The 19,582-nt window shown below is 42.5% G+C and overlaps 2 protein-coding genes across 4 annotated transcripts in view; one reads left to right on the top strand and one right to left on the bottom strand.

Moving 5' to 3' along the window:
• frmpd2 (FERM and PDZ domain containing 2) overlaps positions 1-3,952 on the bottom strand; it is a 17,766-nt gene extending 13,814 nt beyond the window's left edge. The window contains exons 1-3 of the mRNA XM_029835157.1: positions 3,742-3,952; positions 578-699; positions 311-474 (exon numbers count right to left, since the gene is read on the bottom strand). Of these exons, the coding sequence (XP_029691017.1) occupies positions 311-474; positions 578-699; positions 3,742-3,848 (393 nt within the window). The 5' untranslated portion in view covers positions 3,849-3,952. The remainder of the gene's footprint in view (positions 1-310; positions 475-577; positions 700-3,741) is intronic.
• Positions 3,827-19,582, top strand: mapk8b (mitogen-activated protein kinase 8b). Of its 3 annotated transcripts, none has more exons than XM_003961538.3 (12): positions 3,827-4,125; positions 7,540-7,707; positions 8,070-8,199; positions 8,389-8,447; positions 9,369-9,507; positions 10,717-10,882; positions 12,704-12,775; positions 13,543-13,725; positions 14,330-14,454; positions 15,006-15,069; positions 15,250-15,327; positions 15,869-19,582. In XM_003961538.3, exons 2-12 carry the CDS (start codon positions 7,586-7,588, stop codon positions 16,018-16,020), a joined length of 1,290 nt encoding a protein of 429 aa, XP_003961587.1. In that variant the 5' UTR covers positions 3,827-4,125; positions 7,540-7,585; the 3' UTR covers positions 16,021-19,582. The 3 variants fall into 3 exon arrangements, with proteins under 3 accessions (XP_003961587.1, XP_029691033.1, XP_011603410.1); XM_029835173.1 differs by lacking the exon at positions 12,704-12,775 and adding an exon at positions 12,152-12,223; XM_011605108.2 differs by having other exon boundaries at positions 3,828-4,125; positions 15,864-16,012.

Below are 19,582 nucleotides of genomic sequence, written 5' to 3'. Positions count from 1 at the left end.
TCCTGTCTATCTTTATCTTACTTTGAAATGCTACATTCTTTTGTGTGGTTTTAACTTTGAGTTTACTTCACTTTAACACTGGAATAATTTTCAAGACATTGCATGAATAATTTGGAGAACTATGGAATTTATTTTCCATAGTGCTGCAGGCTCATATCTTTATAATAGATATAGATGGAGATACAATATGGGTTATGTACGTATTGCAGCCATTAAACTTTTTGTGAAAATCCTTGACAAACTGATTGTAAACTGATTGTGCCAAATGTATGTTTTTACTGTTTTCTGTCTTTAGTCAGAGCTTTCCAACCTTCTCGGCTGCAGTCCTACTGGAAGCAGGGTGGCCTTGTTGGACCTCTGGAGCTTTGTAGGAGGCCACGTCTTCATATCGGGCACAGCTCTTAAAGGCCAAACTCCCATTTGCAGACAATAGCATGGAGCCTGGGCTCAGCACATTACATATGTTGCCTGAACCTAAACAGACAAGAGGCACAGTGTTTAGGGTTTCCTTCTAATTGTACTTTTAGGCTGCCCAGATGACGCACAACAAGGCCAAAAGAACGAATGGAGGATTGACCTTTTTTGGAAATATCCAGTAAGGCCTCAGTGGTGGCGAGCAGCAGACACCAGACCTCATCCTCATCCAGTGGTGAACCCCGGGCCTCCAACACCTCTGCCAGGGTCACAAACGTACCCATCCTGCATGCAACACAACAACCAACATTAATCATAATAATCCAATAATGGGATATTGGAGAATAAGGATACAATTTGGATTTTCAAAATTCAATTTTAATAATTTTATGGATTAGGGCTCTGCTTACTTTTTTTCTCCATTAATCTTTAAGATGTGAAATAATAAGTGGAGGTGATTAAAGAGACAACTGTTAAGATTTGAACTCATTTACAGCATTTCAAAGATCAAACAAACGTATTAATCAAGACAGAGATTGATGCTGCATTCAGATATTCCAGGCATGTTTTCTGTTTTGGAAGGGGTTTTGAACTGAAAAAATGGATTTGTTGTTTAATCAAGAAGATAATTGTATTTGTTTCATCTTCAATATTTTATACAAGGAATATAAGGAAACGACATTGGGTGACTTTTATTTCATGGGGGTGTAAAAAAACATGAAATCGACTAACCAGATAACAACAATAACATTTTTCCTAAGAGAACTACAAGCATGAATTTGATTTTTTGATGATATTATATAATTTGCCATCCAGGTCACCACATATATTTAACTCCACCAAGGGAGGAGGCTATGTGAGAGCAGGGATTGTTAGCAAGTTAACTTGAATAGTTATGAACAGATTTTAATGTAATTTTCAGTAAATGTTTATAATGGGCCAATGTTCTGATGTTATGTAACTTTGTATACACACACACGTGCACATACACACACACACTCACACACACACATATAAATACAAACGCGCGCGCGCACGCACACACACACACACTGGTAGAAAGTTTTTGAAGTGGTGAAGGTGTGTACTCTCTAAATGTTTTTCTATCTGTACATTTAATTAATTTTTAAAAATTTAATCAAGAAAACAAGTTAAGACTAAACAGGAATGGTTGCTAGACATTAAGCTGCTGCATTACATTGCAACTTGGTCACAGCAGGGGTTAACCGGAAGAGTTTCAAGAAGATTTTTCCCAGAACTTCTTAGTGTGTGAACTAGAATCCCACCGTACTCAGAGCAAGTCAAAGGTCAAAGTCTGAGAAAAACAAGCTCAGGGTTTAGTGGAATTATATCTAATTGACACAAGCAGGGTGGACCCTCATACACTTCGTGTATGTGGACATCTTGTGAAAGAGATATATGGAATATAATATATGATATATATGCATATAATATATATTCAAGTTTATACAACCCATTTCTTTGTGTTTCACCAAGAAGTAAAAGTAAAATATACAGTTTTTAACGACCTTTAGCGACATTTATGTCCCCAGTTAGCAGAATCTTCATTGGTCAGCAGCCGGATGTGATATTCCCTGTTACATTAGAGGATTAGAGGTGGACTGTGGACTGTCATTCTTCAACTGATTAATTGAATGTTCTTGTTAAATGTCTGCCTGCCTGCCTTTTGTCTAGAGTTCTAGAGAGGCGGGCTGCTGTGCGAGCTCTGCCGACACAGAACACCAGAATTGATAACACTGACAAAATGCAGACATACTCTGGACTCTTTAAAGTGAGATAGCTTGGGTTGGCTGGCAAAGTAAAGTGCAGACCTTTCTCTGGTGGCAGCCAATATGTCATTTTTCCATGCCAGGAAAACTGATACAGATAAAAAGATGCTGGTTTCATATGACACAGCATATTCTGTTTACTTTTGTCATTTTAAAAACATTTTAACCACAGAGGTCAGAGCAACTTTTAAGTCAGACTGCTGATTCCATATCCTTTTAGCAAACACATCAATAATATGTTTACTTGCAAATACAATAGACAGGTTTATTGAAAGATGTTATGATACTTACCTTATCTCACCTGATGTCTGAAGAGAATCCTGTTAAGTTCCTTCAGACATCCACTACTCGGGACACTAATCCTTCCTCCTCTTATGCATTCCTGCCATACTCAGCCCACCTCACCCTGATCGGAACACAGCACCTCATTTCCTCACGATACTACAGCAGCAACACAGCTCCGTAGCATAGTTTGCGCCCAACTAATGACGAGTTGCTGCTGTGTTTTCCTTCATTTTTGACTATTTTTAGCAGAAGGAGCATAAGACCTTAATTGGATTTGCAGGGCTAGCTAATAGCGGATGGGGCAGCAAAGGACCAAGCCATTGTCGGCAGCACTGTGTTAATCTGATGTTTTAAGCACAAGTGACACATAAATTGTCCCAATTTCTACAAGGTTATGATTTATCTATATCCTCTTTGGACCAGCATTTGTAACATCATTTTAATGTTTATTGAAAGACCTGGCTTCATTCCAAAATCCTAAAAAGATAAATTAAACTATTAGTCATTGTGAAATAGGGTCCACTGTTCCATTTTAATAAAATTGAAAATACATTCAACCAATGTTTGTGAAAGATTCTGATGACATAACTTTAACTAAAGAGAGGACCTACAGGGGAAAATAAATCATGCGATCCTCTCAGGATTAACTTCCTCAGACAAATTGAGCTGACACCTGTGTCTGACCTGTAGCATGAAGTTTAAGAATCAAATATATAGAAAAAGCTCATAGCACACTGCTTATTTTATACAGAAAGTCAATAATTTCAGTTTATTTCTTAGAAGACAGGGGATGTCAATTACTTTATGTGGGAATAAAGAATGAAAATTGTGCTCAATAATACATTTGAACTGCACTCCAGCTCGTGAAATTCCATCATGTATATTTCATTTTGAAACTCAAACCTCATAAAATTAGAATATGATGCATGCTTGTTTAAGTTTTAGCTGCTCCAAGTGAGATGTGTATCTAACATGTGTATCTAAGGTAATCTACTGCAGTCAACCTTTCCTGTGTTAAAAGAAAATGCAAATAGTTGTTTGCCCCGCAACATGACAAATGTACACATCAACACTTCCTGTAATGTAAATGTAAACAGGACGTAGAAAAAAAGCAACTGGGAGATATTTTTTTTACACTTCCTCTTTAGTAAAAAAAACCAAAACATTATTTAATGCGGGTTTTTGAGTGTAGAATAGGTGTTTCGGTATTCTTTAAAATACTGTGAGAAATATAAACATTACTGAAACGTACACAAGGTTTGTCTCTTCCTGTTGGTTGCAAACCGTCGTTTCCGCTTTGACGAAACGCGTCGGAGCCGGGAACGCGTTGGCGGTCTTGAACGTCCCCCTGTTCCTCATTGTGCAGCCGAGGAAACGTCGCAAGCTTTCGACGACGTTGGTATGAAATGGCAGAAACTGCCTCTGTCACGGAAGCGCAGGGATTCAGTAACATTGGAACTCGATACTTACTCCATCATGTCTGCGACCTGCTAGCGTGAGCGGAAGCGGGAGAGTGTCTAGAGGGAAAAGGGATTAGGACTTATTTTTTCCCCCAAAAAACAAACGACCGGGTTGTGTCTCCAATAGGCAGCGAGCAGCGACTGCGGGTCGATTCTGTTGGAATTAAACGGAGGGGGTGAGTGCCACATATGGCCGTTTTTATTCCTCCCACACAATTCCGATGTTTTATTAACAAGGTTTGGGGAACGGGAACCAAATGATGTGTCTTATATAGACTGTCGCCTCTCCCTGATACTATTTTCAACGCGAACGGTGACCACAGCAGGCAGGACAGGTCTGGCCTAACTGGGGGGAAATGGGCAACCGGACTGTGTAGCTACACTGGCCAGCACACGTCTCTAACGCATCTATGTCAGCAGCACACACAACCACGCACACGCACACACACACTTTGGCTCAGCTCCTCGTTTAAACTGCAATCTGGGTGGTGTTCCGGAGAGAAACGTTCATGTATGGCGCCGTGACCTCCATTCTGTATTTTCCTAAACACGGTAACACCACGGAAACCGTCATCCCCCATTTGTGCCCTTGAATACAACCTGTGTAATGTGTCCTCGCCGATACACAATATTTTATCGCGATAACACAGTACTATCGATGTATACCGGTACATTGAAACGTAAATCACGGCGCTATATTTTGCATACGCATGTCTGTTATTTTCACCCCAGCTCTAAACAACTTACTTATTCACATTTGTCTATATGTGCAGCGTCTGATTATGTCATTTTTTAGATGTGTTGGATAATATCAGTTGTATAATCACTGTTGAAATGAGCAGTAAATACAAGAGGTCCTGTTAGAATTTGCACAACAGTGACTTGTCTTTTGTGACTTGTCTGATCAGGCTGCCGTTGCTTTACCTTAAACGATCATTTTATGGGTTGATACTGAGCTTCGGCAGCTTTCCGCAGGCAGTGGGAAATATTAACTACTTGGAACATCAGGAAAAAAACAGCAAAAATATAGATGAAGATTGGATATTGGTAAATTCGTGTTCATAGACATTTAACATTTTTCTGGTATTACAGAGAAATCTTTAGTTATCATAAAGTTGCAAAGGTACGTCTAAGTGATTTTCTTTTATTTTGGAAATGAAATTACCTGTAAAAATATCTTTTGACTCATTAGTTTGGGTGAATTCAAAAATATGTAACTGTTGCCTGTACGAACCTGATTGCCAGGTTGCAGATACCACAGCGGCATACCAGAATTAAAGCTGCCACGCACGGCTGCATTTTCCCGTGTCTTGTCATGTTTAAATTCCATTATTTGAGTTTTGTTTTCCTGCAGCTCTGTTTGGAGCTCACACATCAGGAACGGCTATGTCTTCCCAATAAAATCCTTTAATTAAAAAAGTAGGAAGTGTGGCTCACACATTAATATTAGATTTTCTCTAGGAGAGTTTCTCATGTCGACTGCTGTACAGGGTTGGGGTGTTTGGAGTTGGTGCACATGCCTTTTTTATTAGATGATGATTCATTTAAATGGGATCGGTGGTATTTTGACTTATTTCACAGTTAGGTGATGCTCTTTAGGGAGTCTAACTCGGGTTGAGAACATCTCATCAAGAAGATGATTGTGACGACCAGCTGTAGGGAAGAATCAAACTTTCTGACAGGGTTCTCTTCACATGCCGTCAACAGTATCATGTCTAGCTGGTCAGAAATCTGTAGTACGCCGTATGCTGCCGCAGGAGGTCTCAGACATTCAATTGATTTGAGTCACTCGCAGTTTTTACTGCATTGTCCCTGCTGATTTAAAACTCACAATATCAATGCAACAACTGGGTCAATCTGGTTGTACCTAAAGTTTAAGATTGCTTTTAAACCCAGTGTTGCAATGAAGGGAGGTGTCCTGTGCCTTCACATCTAACTGATATGAAGAAGAGAGTTACAAGAAAAAACAGCAACAAGTTGGCAAATCCGAACTAATAAAGCCAGTTCAACCACTGGGCATCGGCATTTATGAGGGCAAAGAGGGGCAGACTGCTGGACAGACCACTGCCACATTGCTGGATAATCAATTCCAGAGACAGATTTGCCATGAATACAAATACTCTTCCTATCTGAACCTACCTTTCCAACTACAATCTGCGAGGGAACAATTTAATATATTCAAAGAGGCGCAGGCAGTTTGATTTCCAGTAAACCCTTGAAGCAAATGTCTTTTGGCCAAGTTGAACTGCTCACTAAGGACACTGGGGAGCTCTTCAAAGTGTGGTGATGACTGTAAATAAAAGCTGAGATAGAAAAAAAGGTACTTATGTCACCAAATCTGTCTTATGATGCATCTAAAGGCAACATCTTAGGTTTTAAGCCATCAGCAATTATTCTGTCACCTTGTTTACCAGGACAACCTGTCTATGGCCTCTTTTTGGTTGTGTTTATATTATGTCAGTAGTGTTTTTTGAAGACATTAACTCACTGTATATCGATGCAAAGCAACGTTGAATTCATCAGAAAAATATCTGTGTTTCTGTTTCTGTACTTGTGACTGGTTACACTTTTAACTTTTGGGTCTGATGTTTGGAAAGAATGTCTCTTGCTGTGAGATAAAATGAAAGTCTGATCTTTTATATCTGTCCCTATTGCTCAACGTGAGACCGTAGCCGAGGTTCCCCTGCAGGAGAGCCGAGATGATTATGTTAGCCAAAGGAGAGATGAAGATAAAAAGGAATCAGAAAAGCATCGAGATTGGAAGGGGGGACAATATAAATCCCACATTTATATCTTAATATAAAACCTTGCTTTATTCTTTTTTATTTTGGCCATGTCTGTTAAAGCCCAAAACACGCTATATCAATTTCTTACAGTTAACTTGTTTTGATTTTGCTTTTGCTTTTCCTAATCTCACCTATGTGATTGCACTCCTGCCAAATGAAGACAGAATGATGATCAGTGGCTTTGGTGCAATAATATCATCTCCATGAGGGAACCCTCTGGGGCTAAGGGGTGTGTTTACCGAGCTAAGAGAAATCCAGAGGTCAGCTCGTGGCTCGTGGAACGTGCAGCTATTGTGGCAGAGCTGACCCCCTCAGCCCGATGTTCTAAATCCCATTAATGATTCCTTGTATTCATCCCTGTTTTCTGCCTCTCTGCTTCCATCATCACATGAATTTCATACAGCGGCCATTACAGTTGATACCCCCCTCCCCGGTGCAAGATTGTGTGCACGGCTTGTGCAAAAAGAGTTTTTTGACTTGCATTGCATCATCCTGACTACTGGATGACCGTGCTTGATTGGGACATCCTTTTGGGAATACATAAAGCTTGTCATCAGTACCAAGAGCAGCAATGTCCTCTAGAGTTGTGTGGGGGACAATTAGCCTTGTCGTCAACTCTTGGGAAAGCTTTTAATGGACAATCAGACCTACAGCACAAGCACTCCATTAACATTTAATCACCTTAATATTAGGAGCATTACTGCTATTCTTTTTTGTGCTTCTGTCATTCATGTTACAAAAATTTTGGCCTTTGAGTGTGTGAGCTTTGACTTAAGAAAAACTTTTTTAATGTGTGTGCCGCAGGTCTTGACTTGGATGCCCTGCTGGAGTGCTCGTCTAAGGCTTCACCATGAACCGGAACAAGCGTGAAAAAGAGTATTATAGTATAGATGTGGGCGATTCAACCTTCACAGTTTTAAAACGCTACCAAAACCTCCGACCCATTGGATCCGGCGCACAGGGGATTGTCTGGTGAGTGTGTGCCTCTTTTAACGGGTTCTGTGTACAAAGGCTGTGTAAAATGGTGAAAAGTAAACAGTAACTTGCTGTAACTGGTAATCGTCCAGTCGACAGTGTTGGTTCTTCTATTTATATTGGACTTTTTTTTGGGAACTCCTGATTCATAATGATTAATATGGTATGAAATGTGAAAGTCAACATTATTTCTGAGCACGCATGCTGCAGCAGTCGCGATATTCACTATAGAATTCCTCACAGAAGCAGTCCAATAATCTTCCACATCACTCATGGATTAAGCCGTCACGTCCTTAGTCGAGGGATTGCTACTGGTACAGAGCTGTTGATGTTTTTATTATTTTCTTTTCAAACTCTAGTTCAGCATACGACCACAACTTGGAAAGAAATGTCGCCATCAAGAAACTGAGCCGGCCTTTTCAGAATCAAACCCACGCCAAACGGGCCTACAGGGAACTGGTGCTAATGAAATGTGTCAACCACAAAAATGTAAGCTTTCTCTTTTCATTCCATTTCTGTAGGTACTTCCACAGGGAATCGTACATAAAGATGGTGGGCTGACACTTGTGTTAGCGTCTGCCCATCCTGTATGATTGGCAGGCGATGATTAATAATGTAAACTTGTCATGTTACGCATTTGGCTGCAGAGGTTGTGACGATCTATCACACTTTTCCCAGATAATCGGCCTGTTAAATGTGTTCACGCCACAGAAGACATTGGAAGAGTTCCAAGATGTGTGAGTATTACTGAGCAAGATATCATCTGCTCAACGCCTGCTTGTAAAATCAATACAGGACAGAGTATGCCTGCAGCTCAGAGGGTCTTTTTTGACTTTTAGAGGCTTGGAGTTTGTGTTTTATCTTCTAGGAATTCATAAAACTGAAGTATATGTAAATAGAGTGAGTGGACATGTTTTAGGATGTTGTAAAGAATTACATCCAGTCGGTGAAACACATCGACCTCATACCTATTGGGGAGAAAATCTAAACAAATGAACATTAGAGCTGAGAGTGGAGAAACCAGTGCCCTGAGTGTGTTTGGAGCCTGACAGGATGCCTAAATTTACTGTGGAATACAGAACTCAGAGGTTTGTTTCAGCATGCATCATGATTAATCCCATCCTCTGGAAAGTGTGTGTGTCTGTGTCTCTGCTTGATTGGAACTAAAAAGGAAACTGGGGGAGAAATCACAGCTAGGGGGCTTTCGGGCAAAAAACAGAAATAATGGAGGGTGAATTCTGCCCATGTGATCATGTATCTGAGTGGATTAAGCGTAGCAGACACTGTCCACACACTTTGGAGTACAATCTCTATTCAGTTTGCAACTCTTTGTTTTAAAGCATGCAGCATAAAGGGAGATCCTCCAGCTTGTTAACATGCTCTTGTATCAGTAAAACCTTCTTTATGCATAAACGATGAGTCTGAAGGTCTGTACTGTGCGGAGGAGGATTGTCGAGACTAATTACACAACAGCTGCCAAATAATGAAACATCAACTGTGTTGAAAATATGAACACTTCCTAAATGCCATGTAAAACAAGAGCTCAGGAAGGAAGCTCAGCGTTTGTCCACGCAACACATTTACCCTGTGGGTTGTTAAGTGTCCACTGTGAGAGAGATGAGGACGAGCCGTTAGAGGATGTCTGCGTTTCCACGCAGGTATCTGGTGATGGAGCTGATGGACGCCAACCTGTGCCAGGTGATTCAGATGGAGCTGGACCACGAGAGGCTTTCTTACCTGCTCTACCAGATGCTGTGTGGGATCAAACACCTGCATGCGGCTGGCATCATTCACAGGGTGAGATACACACACATGCACATACACGTCCACAAGGGCCAGCATCAGAACGCTGCCATGCAGTTAGCCCCAGCTAGCTATTTCACGTGTTGGGCAAACACTCCAAGGGTCAAAGGTCAATGTAGTGCTGCGTCCTGTGAATTGAAATCTTTGATCCTTACAGTTTCCACTATTCTTTCCCTTTATTAGTCGTTAAACGCACCTCAGGGGATTCGCGACTGAAGCCAAACACGAATAGATGTAATATGGAGGAGAGGCCATGCAGGCCGCAGTCAAACACATGTCACACGCACGCTCACAGCCGCCCTGGTGCGTCAGCAGCAGACAGAGCCTTTGTTGTAGACACACACACACACATACACACACGCACGCACGCACGCAGAGCGATGGCTCACTGTCAATCACGCTCGGTGAAAGACACAGCAGTAGATTAGCGGAGCTCCTCTTGCTCCGCCAGCCAGAACTAATTGAGCCACAGGCCGAGCCGAGCAGCGCCGCGCACATCAGCGTAACTCGTCACGCAAAGCTTTCATAAAGTGAACAGATGCAATGAGTCATGGATAAACACAGATTCCCTTGTTCTTTGGGGCTTTGTTTTTGTGACCAAAGTTCTCAAGCCCTCTTTAAACATGCGGGAAGTTGCCAAGAGCCCGAGAACACACTCCAGTCCAATGTAATCACTGGCGCTTTCAGCTTTGCAGTCTAATGGTTTGATTTCCAAGAAGCTTTGTGGGCATTGATGAATATTTCTACCTGCGGCACTTTTCTGAATGAAGCTATTTTATTTATGTTTTGCCAACAAATGTGATTCTTTAAACAGGAAGTCGTCCCAACTGAGACAGAAGTGATTGCAATGACGGGGAAAGGGTCCAAATTGTTGATATGCAAATGAGGCTTAATGGAAAGTACTTACATCCAGGGTCATTAAATACCCTGGCAGAGAAGGCGGAGTCTTCTCCATGACAGGGCACCACCTGTCAATCATTTTGCATCAGATTAACTTGAATGCAGAGAAATCACTTAACATGTTGAATCTATAAAGTTAAGAAATTTGATAATGGAGTTTTTGTAGCTTCTGTCGAAATATGGAGATAGGTATGTTTGCAGTCTGGGATGGATTTTTATGAATGTCTGGCATATTCCTCATATAAAGCATCATGTTGTGCCCCCTCCTCCTCTAAATCAGGCTTGTGTTGTTTTTCTGGACAGGACCTGAAGCCCAGCAACATTGTGGTAAAGTCTGACTGCACCTTGAAGATTCTGGACTTTGGCCTGGCCAGAACTGCTGCCACCGGCCTCCTCATGACGCCCTACGTGGTCACCCGCTACTACCGTGCCCCAGAGGTCATCCTGGGCATGGGGTACCAGGCCAATGGTGAGTGGTGAAGGGCCGGGGCAGTTGCTGCCGAGCCACCTGGGGGCTGCTGAGCTGCTGCATTGGCCTGACCCTTGGGAGGCTTTTGTTTGACAGTGCCTCTGAACACACACTTCTCACAAATATAATCCTCTCACACACACACACACACACACATGCACAGAGTAAAGGTTAAGACTCAGAGGGGAGGTTTGCAAGTTGATCATCAGTGCTTTGTGGGGATCTTCCCATCTGTGGAGACTCCAGGTCCCAGCTGTGCTGTAGCATGTGTTTGATGTTTTATTAAGAGGGCGACTATCCAGAGTTCTTCACAGCTTTGCAGAAGTAAAAGAGCCAGGATGAATGACACTTGAGCAGGCTTCAGCTAATTCACTCAGGACTACATTTTGGAATTTACAGCTGGTTTTTCAAGATGCCCTCGAAGGAAAACTAACATTTTTGGAAATATGTTTATATGGAATGAGAGAAATGATTTATTTTAGCATAAAGTTAGCTTAAAGCTATGTAATGCTGGCATCCCTCTGCATATTGGGGACTGTTTTAATGTTTATGGGCTTAACATTGTGGGCATAGCAACAAATCCACTGTGCTGACAATTAATACATTATACACTGTATTCTTGGTTTGGTTCTTATCTTTCGGCGCTGTTGTGATTAATCCAACTATTTCAAACTAAGTGTCAAACTTTCATGGTTAATCTCTGGCTAACCTCATCAGTCCAGCACTGATGTCAGTCATCAGGCTCCTGTTGTCAGCAATACATTAGCTCTAAGCCTTGCTCATGGGTCCAGTTACAGTCTGCAGCCTTTAATTCACCAAGTCCATCTGGGAATTATCAGGAAGTCCAGGAAGTCGTGAAAACCTGGGATTCATTTCCTGAGACAACATCATACCGATTTCAATTTGTGACCTTGATATGAGCAGATTAAGGCTGATGGGTCATTTTAGGGGTTAATCACTATAATACATGTTTTCAACATCAAAACCAACACATCTGCACAGTTTTAGATTTAAATATCCAGGGAGACTTTTAGCTTTCATTTTGCTACACTGCTGCATCTTTTAGTTTCATTTTTCCCTTTTAATTGGTTAAACTAGATAATGGTTAATTAATGTCATTTTAGCAAGGTGGACCCTGTCCTGAATGTATGCTTATGTACATGTACCTTTACTTCCTTGATCAAAACCTTGAACTTTAATTTGTCCTGCTGATTTGTTGCATTCTTTTTCCTATTCTCTTTTCCTCCCTTTTATGCTTCACACATGTAGTGGATATTTGGGCTGTGGGCTGCATTATGGCAGAAATGGTTCGCCACAAAATCCTTTTTCCAGGAAGGGATTGTATCCTTGAGCTGTTTGCAGCTGTGTCTGGCTCTTGTTATGAAACAGAACACGGCACTCAAGCTTCGAAACGGTTCCTCCATCAGCTCGCTTCACATCCTCCTGTTTCTTGCTATTTGTCTGATACCTCATCTTGCAGCCACACACCTGCTTTTTCCTCCAGGTGCATAAAACTCGCACAACTCGCTCACCTAAACAGCAGAACTGTTGCTCCGATCATCACCCAAAGGCTGAATCTCATTAGATTTCTTCCTGTAGCCAAAAATGAGACATTTTATTATTGCAGCTGCGCAGAAACTTTGCAAGCCACGAAATGCCATTTGCATGCTATTCATTTGTGTCGCACACATCGCCACATGATTCCTTTTTTTTACTTTTTCTGTCATTTGATGGTGTGTTCAGTGTGTTAGTCTGCATCAATTTCTTTTGTTTTCTCCAGCCCTGCATGCTAATTGGGTGGTTGTCATTTCATTTTTTCAGTTGATGTCTGGTCTGTTGGCTGCATCATGGCTGAAATGGTCCGGGGTAGTGTGTTGTTTCCAGGCACTGATCGTATCCTTGAGTTCAACATCAGCCCAAACCCCACCCCCCCTCCCTTCCAAAACACCATCCTGTCTCATCTTGTTTTTAGCCATCGTGTTCACGCACAGTGGAGTTCACCCTGTACCTGTCCTGGGACTGCTGATGTTGCTTTGTATACTGTTGACATCCAGCCTCTTCACATCCCATGTGGCGTTCATGGAATGGGTGACGTTGGAGTGAAAATGCTGTGTGCAAATAAGCAAGAGAGCTTAAAATCGGGGTTATTTATCACACTTGTGTGAGTGACTTACTGTGAGATGCATTGTATAAAAATAGGTGTAGCTAATCAGTGCTACTAAAGCTCAACTGTAATTATTGAATAATGGATATTATGGAATTAGCAAAGGGCTTACTGAAAATAGCTTCCTCAGAAACTTTGGAACTAATTAAGCTGAGCCTTCTCTGCTAATACAAGTGAATTTGGCCTTCAAATAAATAGTTTTTATTGGCTCAGTTGTTTATTTGTGAGGTTTTTGAACTTTAGATTTTCTTTTTTTCCCTCCTTGTTCATTTAAAAATGTTCAATTTATCTCGACATATTCCACCTTCCTGTTGTGAACGATGTCTACTCCCTACAGAAATATTAGCGGCTAATTAAGGTTTCCCTATCTTTAAGCACGGTTGCCGTTATATGAGAGCGGTCTGACATAATGGTGCACGGCCACGTGCTGCGACACTGCAGGTGTGAAATGCCTCACAGTCCCAGCCCGGTGCTTTTCCTGACAATGAACCATCAGATATCGACCAGTGGAACAAGGTGATTGAGCAGCTGGGGACGCCGTCGCAGGAGTTCCTGATGAAGCTGAACCAGTCGGTGAGGACGTACGTGGAGAACAGGCCGCGATATGCGGGCTACACCTTCGAGAAGCTGTTCCCTGACGTGCTGTTCCACGCGGACTCTGAACACAACAAACTGAAAGGTAAAGCTGCCCCCGCCTCCCGTCACCCCACCGGCGTGTCGCATTCGGCTAGTTTATTACGCTACGCTTGCACGTAGCTCACCTTTAAATGCTTCAGTATTGGGAAAGGAAGCGGCTCTTAATGGATCCACGGTGATCTTGTGAGTGTGGCAGCTGCGTCGAGGTGCTTTCTCTGAACGCAGGCATCAGTCTGTGTCCGCAGCCTTCCCGAACATCTGCCGACATTAAAGCGTGGGCTGTAGATCACTCTGACTCGTTTTGCGGCGAAAGGCTTTGAACTTGACGCGAGTTTGCATGCAAATGAAGAGTCGCCGCGAACGCATCCAGAGAAAGACCGCGCTCAGCTTTTTCCGGGCTCATCAGATGACTCAGGCAGGGCCTCGTGACAACTGCGTTTCCCCCCGAAGTGCTTCTCTCCGCCTGCATGTGCTGAACGTTCACATTTGAGTCGAGAGCTTTGCTAACGCGGGCCGACGAGGCTTTCAGGCACAATAGAACCCGCCCCATCAGGAGACGTTCGCTGAAACTGTTCCTCTGAACCTGCGTTTGCTCCCGATGGTCACAGGAAGCTTCTCTCACTTTCTTATTTTATCTGATTTCCCAGCGAGCCAAGCCCGAGACTTACTATCCAAGATGCTGGTTATAGACGCATCGAAGCGGATCTCGGTGGACGAAGCTCTTCAGCACCCTTATATCAACGTGTGGTATGATCCAACTGAAGTCGAGGCGGTGAGTCCTCATCATTTATGGTTGTTCTCCTTTCTGTAGATCTGTTCTGAGCTCAGTAAAATAATCAGGAGGTTCCTCAGAGTTCTAACCTTTCGATTGTGTCGTAAATACCAGGAACAGTTGGAAGGTTTCAGTGGCTGATTCTGAAGCAACATTTTATATATTTTATTTAAGTAACGCTGCAGCTTATACTTAAATAATACAGTTCTTGTTTCACACCGCATGCAAACACTATAGAGACACAAATGCCAAGATGCTGGTAAACAAACTACACTGTCTTTAGCCTTACATGTGTCCACTCTAGGCTTCCATGTTGTTTATCCCTGTGGTGGACACGAGCTCCTTCACACAACAACAGGCAGAGTTCAGAAGACAGTGATCGATTATGGACTCTTTTCTGTCCCTCACACCCCCCCCCCACACACACGTCCTCACTGATTGGACTCGCTGTGGATTTCCTGCACTCCACTTGTTCCATGGCTTTGTTTGTTTTGATCAGCCTCCATCTTCTTCCCATTTAACCTGAACTAGAAATGTTCTTCGTCCTTCAGCCACCACCTGCCATCACAGACAAGCAGCTGGATGAGAGAGAGCACACAGTGGAGGAGTGGAAAGGTGGGAACCATCTCCGCTTTTCTCCGGGCCTTTTCATTAGCAGTCGGATTGACCTCAGTCGCCCTGTTGATTGTTGTTTGGTCAGCGTTGTTCTGCCTGTAGCACATTTATTCTGAAGCACCAGGGGTACTGCGGATGGTTCCAGTTGCTCACCTCCTGAGACTCCCTGTCTGATTGCAGAGTTGATATACAAAGAGGTGTTGGACTGGGAAGAAAGGACGAAGAACGGTGTCATCAAGGGACAGCCAGCATCCATAGGTTAGTGGACCAATAAGAGCCGTATCGCCGTACTGTGAGTTTCAATGGTGGAGAAGATGGAGTGTTTGGACTGTTCCAGTAGAAACGTCCATGTGGGACACGACCCTGTTCACGTTCAGCCAATGAGATTATCCTGCTAGGTAATCAGATGAAATTGAATTTATCCACGGGACATGTCTGTCCACTTCCTCGTAGCTCTGGTTAGCTATGGGTGGCAGACAGAAAGCAAACGGTTTGGCTCCAGCCACAACTTCACCGTGCAACTTTCTCTGGTTCCGGTTTAAGTGGTTTCCTCTTTAAGAAGGAGACTTTCAGCCATAACTGCTGAACCCTCTGAACAGGAAGCTTCTGGACCTCACGCAGCAGCGTGGCTCCAGAAAAGACTCTTTAAATTTGACATTTTGACTAGAAACGGTGACATTTCCAGGTTCGAACTCCGGATGTCTTCCCTCGCTCTTAATGACTGTTGCTCCTGGTTCATCCAAGAGTCCCCCCCGCAGTCGCGTTGACCACGGCTCTCTTCCTGTTCCTCATAGCACAGGTGCAGCAGTGAGCAGCAGCCCCCAGCACCACGGGTCCACGTCCTCTTCCACCAACGACGTCTCCTCCATGTCCACTGAGCCGACCCTGACTGACACAGACAGCAGCCTGGAGGCCACCGCTGCCAACGCCTCCCTGGGCTCCTGCAGATGACTATCATTTCCATGTCTCTCCGGTCCTGTGCTGAGCCCCCCCCACCCCCCACCCAGTCTTATTAAAGACTGCACCTGACACTGGCCCCTCCCCCTCCAGCTTAGTCCCCTTTCCCACATCGCGTCCGTGCGTGTTGTCAGTAGTTTAGCGATTAGCTAGTTAGCTGGAGAAATGTTTTGATTTCTAACAGGACGTATCTTTTAACTTTTTTATTACACCTACAGCCTTTTTTTTTTTTTTTTTTTTAAAGAGGATTTCTTTTACCTGCCTTCTAGTCGTAATTTCATTTTTCAGAAACCTAAGATAACATATTTCACATTTCTTTTGATTGACAGAGAGCGATTAAAATAAAAAAAGGAAACTCTTTCGACATAATCTACTGACCGTTGTTCGTTTCACCTGTAGGCTTCCACCACTCGTCATGTATGTGTAGAATGAGTTTGTACAGATTTCCATCCACCGTATACGTTTGCAGAGAGCCATTGGAATATAATTGGCATGACATACGGGCTCGAAGCTCTCATCTTTAAGATTTATGCGATGTATTCACTTTCCAGAGCTGTAATCACCTGGATTTCCTGTGTTGTTTTGCAGCTGCTTCATACAGGGAAACATTTAAGCTAGGGTTTGCTAAGAGGATAGCTAGGTCCTGCTAGAGAAGGTGGGGGGTTTTCTTTTAGCTGTATCATGTGTTTATGGAGCCACATCCTATAGGTAGCAGGTCTTATTGCTTCAGTGGACTAGATGTGAGAGATCCTACACGTTGAGATGGCTTCCAATGATGGTCATTTAAGAGTTGAATCGAGAATGTTGCTCTTGTCACGGTGGTTTGTGGGGTTTTTAGAAGCTGTGCGAGATTGTGAAATCAGTGATTGTTGTGAGTAGAATGTGCTTCAGTCAAGTAGGGTGTATGATCATCGAGAACGCGTTTGAAGGTGTCGACGGCAGGCTTTTCTAGGGATTCTAGCGTGGTGGTGACCTCTCCCACTACTATATCCTGTTATTAGTAATGTATCTTTGCCAGTGTGAAAAGCGTTTTCAGAACGTCGGCCAAATAAACCGTTTCACAGCAGTGCAAATATCAAAAGAATAGGAGGATTAGCGCGATATGCAATAATAGCGCCCCCTTCAGGATTTAACGTTGAAAGGAAAAGTGCCTGTTTGTCATTCATTCCTAAGGAACGGTGAGGAAGTGTGTAAAGGGATCTGGACAACAGTGGTTTCCTTAGTGCATGATGTCATTGTAGTTCTAACAAATGTGCTATATTTTTCTACATGTTTTGGTTGTAGCCCTCCGGCTGGAGACTTGGAGTCTCGCGGCGTACGAAGACGATGATGTTGGCACGCTTCTGCGCGTGTTCAGGGGAAAAGGCAGTTTTACCAAGGTCTTTCATCAAAGTAAAGTGTTTTTTATTCAGTTTGTAGTCCAGTTTGAGCCCTCTGTTGTTTGGAAGTAATGGCCGTAGAGGGAGGGTTCTCTCTGATTGCATCGGTTTTTTTCAGTATTTTGTTGTTTTCAGGTTCCAGACTGACGCTGCAGCAGCATTTGTGCTAACCGTGGGGCCGATCCACCAGCTAGTGTAGCTTCCCACTGCGCTTGACCTGGACTTGTTAGCGTCCAGTGACGTCTGTGTGCTTCACCCTCTCTGCAGCTGCACCAGCTGTTCATAAAGTTGCCGCAGTTGGTTGTCTTTGAGTTTGTCCTGACAACTTGCTAGTTTCGAACTGTGAATGAAATCAATTGTGTTGCCCTGTTGTTTCCCTACTGAATGTCTCCTCATAGCATCTAAACTAACAGGAATACGCGTCAATTTGAGCGGTCTCTCACAATGTTAAATATCTTTTGCATTAGTGTTTGTTTTCTATCTTATTATATTCGGTTTAACTATTCTGACTGGCGTTTTATAAAGTTTTGCCTTTGGTCTATTAATGAGCATTAGCTTTGGAAATCATTAACTTTGTTGTAACGTTTGAGCGTATGTTGATCTGACAGTTAGCTTTACGCTTATTTAATATGATAACACGTTATTCCTGTTGTTGTCAGCCATATCAATCCTAATATCGGAAGAAGACAGCGCTAGCTCAAAGCTACCTGTGATAACTGATTATTTTAGTAAATAAGTGTGTGCATTGGCCACGCCCAGTCTTTTAGGGTCTTTTAGGGTGTTTGGAGTCCTCAACAGAAAAGGGAAATAATATATTTTCTCCATGATTCTATCTTTAAAGAACATTATGACTAGTGTGTTTTTTATGACGTAATAGCTAACAAGGTCATTCGTGTGGAAGTCGGATTTTTGGCTGTTTAGTGTTCGCTGATGTGAAAAATGGTTGAACCACTGAACCGTGCGTTTACATAGCAAGAGACGGTCATCTTTCTTTCAGTTGTAAATATTATGAGAACCTGAAAGGTGCAAACCGTTTAAACTTCATGACGCCGAAGTTTTAAACGCCTCCATTTATGAAAAGCTGGTGCCTCGTCCCCGTCTCCACTTAAAAAAAACCCACGGTAGTTTGGTTCAGACTAGCGTTGGTTTGTAGGAGCCACTGCAGGTTAGCAGCAGGTCGCAACACAAGACTAAATGTGGCAGTCGTGTTCAGATGAGCAGGCGGTGAAATCTAGAACAAGTACTGACAGGAATCAGATCTCAGATCTATTTGTCCCATTAGGTAAAATCGCCAATCAGAAAACCCTTTTGCTGTCTGGAGTGCTTTTAATTGGAGTATTCCGCTTGTTTGTCCTCATTAGAGTTGTTTTTATATAAATATATATGTGTGCATCCACGCGTATGTATTAAACCAATGTCATTATGATTTGAGTTGGCTTTGATGAACTACCTCACGCTGAATTTCTGCCAGTTCTTGCATTCTACTCGGTCGCCTGCAGAAATCGCTATTAAAGACGTGTGAATAACAGATTCCATTATTTATTTATTTGAAATTGTACTATTTGTTGGTTTCAACAGACTTCTAGTTTTGTACATTATGGATACTTCAACTAGAAGTGAGAGAATTATGTTTTTTTTTTTTTCATTTTATGTCTTTTTAAACTAAATGTGCAATACCTTCAGCAAACTGTACTAGTAGTATGTGATGGGCCTAGCCTTTATTAACTGTCTTCTGAAGGTAAACGAGATGTTTGGTACTGTCAATCCATGTTTCCTTTTTTTTTAAAAGATAAGATGCATTTTTATTTCCGTGACTTGTTTATAGTCATGATCTCATGTAAACTGTTTTACCCTCCGAACAGATCTGACGGCAAATGTTCCGACATCGCCGGCAGATTTTTGGTTTGGAGCGTGGCAACAGTAATAATGTTAATACAGGAAAAAAAAAAAATCCCATAAATATCTTTGGGAAATCAGTGTATGTATGGTGCTGGTTTGTAATGTTTGCTAGTGAATCCAGCCATGCAAGTAGTTTTAAGAATTTCTGGATCTGCGCGTCTCAAAAGCCGCAACCATCAAAAAAGTGCACTACTAGATGAAAGCACTGGGATCGGACGATGCCACCTCTGACGAAAAGAAATAAAACATGTACTGCAAATAAACAAAATACACTTTGA

This window comes from Takifugu rubripes, chromosome 1, assembly GCF_901000725.2.
Source record: "Takifugu rubripes chromosome 1, fTakRub1.2, whole genome shotgun sequence".
Taxonomy (NCBI): domain Eukaryota; kingdom Metazoa; phylum Chordata; class Actinopteri; order Tetraodontiformes; family Tetraodontidae; genus Takifugu; species Takifugu rubripes.
Note: the sequence above shows the minus strand (reverse complement) of the source record. Positions and strands in the feature narration are given on the sequence as shown.